At 42.8% G+C, this 7,417-nt stretch overlaps 1 protein-coding gene across 2 annotated transcripts; it reads right to left on the bottom strand.

Moving 5' to 3' along the window:
* Positions 1 to 1,750: 1,750 nt before the first annotated feature.
* si:dkey-56m19.5 (fibrous sheath CABYR-binding protein) lies at positions 1,751 to 6,992 on the bottom strand. 2 transcript variants are annotated; one of them, XM_062423707.1, is made up of 3 exons: positions 6,775 to 6,992; positions 3,970 to 4,214; positions 1,751 to 3,939 (listed from the first exon to the last, which is right to left on the bottom strand). In XM_062423707.1, exons 2-3 carry the CDS (start codon positions 4,204 to 4,206, stop codon positions 2,344 to 2,346), a joined length of 1,833 nt encoding a protein of 610 aa, XP_062279691.1. In that variant the 5' UTR covers positions 4,207 to 4,214; positions 6,775 to 6,992; the 3' UTR covers positions 1,751 to 2,343. The 2 variants fall into 2 exon arrangements, with proteins under 2 accessions (XP_062279691.1, XP_062279684.1); XM_062423700.1 differs by having other exon boundaries at positions 1,751 to 4,214.
* Between the last annotated feature and the right edge of the window lie 425 nt (positions 6,993 to 7,417).

The raw sequence follows: 7,417 nt of genomic DNA, 5'->3' as shown, positions 1-7,417 counted from the left end.
TGTAGCGACACTTTTCTCTGGTTTAAGAAAGTTCATGTGTCATCATGTAATGTCAACCATTACAGCTGCAATTACCACTCTGCAGGATTTCAGTGTCCTCTTTCCATGCTGCCCAAGGATATCTACTTGAGGTTAGCAAGTCATGCTGCTGCCAAACTGACTTTTTCGAAGGTACATTTAAATAAGTCCATAAATAATAACATAGCTGTTTAAAAGTAAAACCATGTAAAAGCTTGCTCCAGCACAGCGTTGCTGATCAGATAATGATGGCATATACTGAATTAATCTATTACACCGATTTTGTGACACAATCTAAATTAAGCCTTATGTGTTGGTATCAGTGTTTAAAAAAAAAAACAAAAAAAAAAACAGAGCATGCATTTCTCTGGAAAATTTGACTTGCTGAACTAGATCAAATTGTTTGCTGTTGTTGCAAAGGAATAATTAATTTTACAATAAAATTGTTTCCAAACCAGCAACTTGTGGTGACAGCCCACAAGCATACAAGTGAGACATTTTGACAAAACTGTTTAGCAAGAAAGAAGGAAAAACACGCTAGCAGGATCATCCTCCCGGCCCCCAAACCCTCTCCACAGCATTCCTTTCATAAATGTGCAGTGCTGGAGTATTTTTTTAAGAAACCGGAGAGAGCTGGTATGTGGATGGGCCCATTATGGAGCTACTTCTACAGGAGGTTTCCGTTTATCACTATCAGATCTCCTCTTATGCACTGACCCATGATCCAGTAGTTATTTCAAGGTTGGATGACCATACTCTACTCATGTGCCCCCCCACACCACCTAACACACACATACACGCACACATAAACTCAGTTACAGAAATATAATTTTACCCCCTCTTGCTAATGTATATGCGTTAGCACTTGTGCGACAAAGACCCTCCAGTTTCTAACATTGGTGTGAGCAGAAGGCGTGTCAACATTCTACAAGGAGGCATCAGGTTGGTGTCAAAACATGTTTATCCCTGCCAATTAGCATCCAATTCTAATTATACTCCACTGCTTGCCTGATTTTAATCTCTGAAATAGTCTGAAAAACATCCAGAAGAGAGAGTATCTTCTTCTCCGCTGTGCAGCATCATAGCACTTGCTTTCATCCCGGAACTCCCCCTGCCCTCCTCTGCCCCATCTTCTTTTTCTCTGCCTCTTGCAAGCATTCCTGCCCCCCCCCCCCCCCTTTAGCCCTTTTTGTCAGTATGGATCTGTGAAATGTTGGCAGTGTGTGCTGATATGGCAGGGAGCATCAGCTATAGGCATGCTGATGTAAGAGAGGAGGATGTGAGGAAGGAAACCTCAGAAATGAAAGGCTTTTGTTTGCCCAGTTGTGACGTGCAGGCTACATACAATTAGCCAGCCATGTTCCACCAACCAAAATATTTGCAATGTGAGCTGTGACCCACAGGACATTGCTCTTCATAGATACGAATCAGTTAAACTCTGACCCACTAGAGCTGATGGGAGCAGTAGTGGCAGCAACAAGTGGTTTAAAAATGAACAGAACCTAGATGTTAAGTGAACAATGTTGATCTGTGTCTCCTGCAAATATGAAAATAATTCATTGATTTTATGGTTTGACAACTATCTAAGATTTATTGGTTGATTTGCAAGAAAGTTTGATATATAAATGGCTCTCACTGAAATATAATCAATCTTACTATTAACCCAGTGCCTCAGAAAATTGTGACAGTTTGACGCTGCAAGAACGCACAAGAAAGAAGAAAAAGATCACTGTAGGCTATAACAATCTCTTTTTATTCTCTATTCCGAACAATCAGTTTAAAATTAACAGTCCTCACAGGTACCATTATTATAAAAGGCCAAAACATTTATTTCATGTCTCTGCATATAGTAATAGAAAGGATATATGAAATTCTAAATCAGATAATATACTAATAATGAATGCTGTTCCAATAAACCACTTCGTAATATTCATTGGGCTCACACAAAGACAAATTTATTAATTTCATTCATTAATATCGTAGTTATTGTCCAGTATTTTTGCTCTGCTGTCCAGTTTGACGGTCTATATGTATTCATGCCTCAAATTCCAAACTCTAGTCTCAACTCTGCACTTCCACCTCACATGCTTTCACTCTCTGTCTGTATCTGTCTATTTCTCTCTGTCTCTTTCTATTCTCAAGTGGTTGCATTTCGTTTTTGGTTACTCAAAAGAAAACATCCATTTGCCTGAGTTACCACTATAGAACATTGCGGTGGTTTCAGCATTTCAGAAAGCCTTGCTGTGTTTGTGATACCTTTGATGGCTTTCTTGCACATTCGGAAGGTTAATCTGGATTCACATTAATTTGAAAGATGGCTTCTTTTCAGACTGCCTGGGTGACCTCAGTGCTGGGGGCCTCCACCATGTCAGACACTGCGTCTGGTACTTCCTGGACATCGCCACTCAGGTTCACGTCCTTTTTCAGTTCAAAGTCACTCTGCACCTTGGCAGGCGTCTCCTCTGGTTTTTCACTACCATTAACACATTCCTCATTCTGTGTGTCAGTGGTGGAAGTGGATTCTGTGCATTCTCCGTTCACAGCTGGAAGTGCATCTACTACTGCCACACCCTCTGTAAGAGAAGGGCTCTCCAAATCTCCATTTTCCATCTTGCTCTCTACCTCAGGTTCTGGGCAAGGCACCTCTTCCACAGAAGTTTGGGCTGCCTCTTCAGACTCAGCAGTAACATTGCTGGCAGATACAGACTCAGAAATGATAATCTCAGGTACAGGTTCTGATGCTTCTGGCTCAGCAGACACCTCAGTGCTGGAGGCTTCTGTTGCGACTGATTCCTCTTCTGCAGACTCCAAGACCTCAGGTGCTGCTGCTGCTTCCACAGTCTCAAGTTCTGCACTGTCAGATGTGGGTACTACTGGTTCTGGCTCAACTTCTTGTACTTGTTCCTCTGCTGCAGGTGTATCAGCCTCTTGCTCAGGCTCCGGCTCTAGTACTTTCTCTGGTTCTGGTTCTGGCGCTGGGACTTGCTCTTGCTCTGGTTCTGGCTCTGGCTCTTTCACTGGTTCTACCTCGGGCTCTACTGCTTTTTCATATTCTGGCTCTAGGGTTTGCTCTGGTTCTGGCTCTGGTTCTGCTGCTTGCTCTGGTTCTGGCTCTTGGGCTTGTTGCAGTGCTGGCTCTGCAGCTGGCTCAGATTCAAGGGCAGAAGCAGGCAGCACTACCTCCTCCACAATGGCTTCTGGCTCAGTAACAGTCTCTGGGATGGGCTCAGGCTCTTGGTCTTTGGGTGCTTCCTCTGTGCTGACAGGAACAACCGCTGGTTCTGGCACAGATTCTACAACTGCAGCAGGTTCTTCTACAGGGACCGTTTCGGGTGCAGTTGCAGACTCAGGTTCAGCCTCAATTGGTACAGTTTCTTCTGGTACTGGAGCAGAAGGTTCCTCTGTTATAGCCACAGGTTCCTCTGCTACTGTTTCTATAGCCTCTAACGGTTCTACTGGAGCTTGTTCTTCTTCTGCCGGGGCTGATTCCTCCACTGCTGGAGATGGAGCTGGTTCCTCTGCTGAAGGAGCAGATTTCTCTGCTGCTACAACTGGTTCTTCTACTACTGTCACTGGTTCTTCCGGTACTGGATCTGCTTCCTCTGCAACTGCAGCAGGTTCTTCTGGTGCTGGAGGTGCCTCCTCTGCAACTGCAGCAGGTTCTTCTGGTGCTGGAGGTGTTTCCTCTGCAACTGCAGCAGGTTCTTCTGGTGCTGGAGGTGCTTCCTCTATGGCTGCAGCAAGTTCTTCTGATGCTGGAGGTGCTTCCTCTATGGCTGCAGCAGGTTCTTCTGGTGCTGGAGGTGCTTCCTCTGTGGCTGCAGCAGGTTCTTCTGGTGCTGGAGGTGCTTCCTCTATGGCTGCAGCAGGTTCTTCTGGTGCTGGAGGTGCTTCCTCTGTGGCTGCAGCTGGTTCTTCTGGTACTGGAGCTGCAGGAGATGTTTCTTCTGGAGGTGCAGATTTGGGCTCCTCTGGAGCAGCTTCAGTTACTTCTGCCGCAGCTGACTCCACGGCTTGCGCCACCACATTGCCAGCTTCAGCTGTCAATTCAGCTTCTGTGGGTGGGGCAGCATCCTCCACTTTAGCAGACTCTTCTGCACCAGGCGCTGTTGCTGCAGCCTCATCCTTCGTCTCTTTGGGGTCACTCACATCATATCCCTTCCTCTTCTTGCTCAGTTTGCCTCCCATGGTGTCTCCTAGAAACGAGTGTATGAAAATGTAAGTTAATGTGAAAAATAACAAACTGTATAACAGGAAAATGCTGTGCATCCTTGTAAAGACACAGCCACATTAATTTCTGCAGGCAATTGCAGGCGACTTTGAAATTCCAGGTTATTTTTGGTAGTTAAAATGTAAACACATCTTGTGAATATTAGGAATGTGTTTGGTTTCTTTAAAGACTAATTCTGTCTCTCTCTTATCTTGTCCAAAAGGTCTCTATATTCTACAAAATATAGAAGAAATGCAATGTATAAAACAATCCATATTTATATTAGTTGAATAAACAGACAGTCTAGTATGTCCAGAGTCTAAGATGATGAAAAGCTGAAATGCTGTTGTTTTTTGTTCTTCCTTTTACACAAATCTGAGAGGGATCCACCAAATAACAATCAAATGAGTCATGGAAAGAAAGACACTACGTTAAAGTGAACTAAAATCTACAATGCATTGTAGGTTCCTTCAAATAAAAAAATACTTAAAAAAAATATATATATTCGGCCAGTAAGAAGAATTGTGAGAAGTCCATTCTGTAGATGCGAACTAGACTAGAAGTTCAATTAGGAAACTGCTCCCTGCCAAACAGTTTGGCTAGAAAAGAAATGTAAATGCATGGGAACCTCACTGACATCAGGCAGCTCCACAGAACTCCCTACCCTTTAAGGAATGCTGGGTAAGGCTCAGTGCCAAATAAGCCTGCAACTCTGAGCTATACATATATGATGTAGATGTGCAACTATTCCTTAATGTGCTCTCTAAGCATTGCAAGCTACAAACTATGCTGTAGAAAGTCGCAAAAGATATGCAGTATAGGCAGAGGCAATCCAGATCTTGCAGTTACATTTATATACAAAATATCAATTATAATTTTTTATTTCTGTATTCTGTATTCACACATTCTTTGAATGGAACAAAATGTATAACTTCCATGTAGTAGGTCTATGTGTTAATGTTGCAACATTATTGTGGATGTAGAGGAGGAGCTTGTGGTTGCCACACAATGCAACTTCCTTTCAGTGACAGAATAGAGAACTGGAAGTTTAACTTTATCTTACTGATTGTGTGTCAGCTCACCATGAACAAATCAGCCTGTTTGAATATAAACTACCCAAAAGATAGACTTCAATGCCATAGCTCCTCAGAATATATATTACAGATTTACATTGCAGGCCTTATGAAAACCAAATACTGATCACTTGATTGGTCTGTTTCGGGTTTGGAAGGCGCTAGTCCAACCAAAGCTGGAAATATTACGCAACAATCTTTTTTATGTCCAAAATGCCACAAGCAGGGCTTTTACCCATCAGGGCAGAATACCCATGTGGGTATGGGTACGAATCTGAACAAGCAGGGAACTGTCCATAGTGCTGCAATGGAGCAATCAAGACAGGATGCACCACACACCCAGCTGGGATAGGCTGCCTATCCATTACACCCATTAACAGTCTAATGAGCTGTAGTAGCAAAAATTAGTCATTATATGCTTATTTTTTTACATTAACAGCAGACTAATCCTACTTTTGGAACTAGCTCTAAATATATGACTTAATTTTGCGTGTGGTTGATTCCTCATTCGCCTTTTTTTCCTCGCCAAAACCGGTTGGTGGCTCGGGCCTCCAAATCAGACAAAGCAAAATTTTACAGTTTGAATAGAAACCTAATGTTTTAAAATCAAATTATCATGAGCTTTCACTGATAATGTATCAAGCAAATAACCAATAGACTCTGTGGGACAGATTTACAGTGGACACACAGTTTTACACACATTTTTTGAAAGAAAAAGGAGGCATAGAAAGGTACAGCATGTGCCGGCCGTCAACAAAGGATGGGGATCCTTCATCAGCACTGTAGCTTCCTACTGACAAAATAATGGGTTGGGCTAAATTGGCAGCAAACTGATGCCACACTATAGAGGACTACTACACATGAGGATTGCACTATACACCGGCAAACACTTGAGTGATATAACCTACAGAGGGGTCTCCATCCCCCATTTCAACCCACCCACCGCTGCTTCCCTCGGCTGCTCTGCTCTTTTTTGTTCACGAGCATTTGAAAATGTCGTGCTCACACGAGGATCTTACAGAACACATTTACCGTATTAACGTTTTAATACCTAATACCTAATCAGTGGCACAAGTTCATAACTTTATCGCAGAAGGTGTTTAATCAAATGGCCTACTTTGACTAAAACCTGCGCTACTGCCTGAAGACGCACTAAATCAAATTCGACCGGTTTGAACGGGAAAAAATTAAACTGCATATATTACTACAGCCTTGAAATGTACACATTTGCATAATTGTTGAAAGACACACAGAGAAACACACGCAGAAAGAGAGAGTGAGACACACAGAGAGAGAACAATGGGTAAACTGAAGCCCAGAGGCATCTTTCTTTCTTACTCACTTTTCTTTCTTTCTCTCTTTCTTTTCTTTACACACAGACAATCCCAAATACCCTAGACATGTTTCAAATGAAGAAAAAAAAATACAAAAAAAAAAAAAAAAAATCAAAAAACATAGTCTGAGGAGACTGACCTGTATTTCTAGAGAGTGATCAATTGAGCTCCTTTTCCAAGATCCGGCTGGATGCGATAATGGAGGTAAACCTTTGGAGTGACAGCTGCAGATTCCGCCCCTACTCTCCGAGGTGCAGTCTGGGACTGTGCTGTAACTGAGAAGTGCCCCTCGCAGTTTTTCTAGACATCTGTCGCTATCACAATCCAGCCTGCCCTAGTAGTGCTCCGTCTGCAATCTATACCCTCCCAATCTTTAACCCCTCCTCTCCCGCACACGCCCACTCCAGTGCATATTTCTCTGTTGTAGAAATGCATCTGGGGACCGAAAGTGATTATGAACGGACTGGACATGTTTCAATTTAAAATAAAAAATAAAAAGATGTCCATTTCTCAATTTCTCTTCTGCTTTTACTTTGCTAAAGAGTGAGAAATCATGTTAGGGGTGTCCCCACAGGAGTATCATTGTAATATAAATTATGCATAGGAGGCATTATGTCAGTAAAACCACTGCTGCTGACACACACACACACACACACACACACACATACACACACACACACACACACACACACACTCACACACACACACACACACACACACACACACACACACACACACACACACACACACACACACACATTAATCTCCATAGAAAATTAGTG

The sequence above is a fragment of the Scomber scombrus genome, chromosome 1 (genome assembly GCF_963691925.1).
Source record: "Scomber scombrus chromosome 1, fScoSco1.1, whole genome shotgun sequence".
Lineage (NCBI taxonomy): Eukaryota > Metazoa > Chordata > Actinopteri > Scombriformes > Scombridae > Scomber > Scomber scombrus.
The sequence above is the reverse complement of the archived record's forward strand: the minus strand, read 5'-3'. Positions and strand labels throughout refer to the sequence as shown.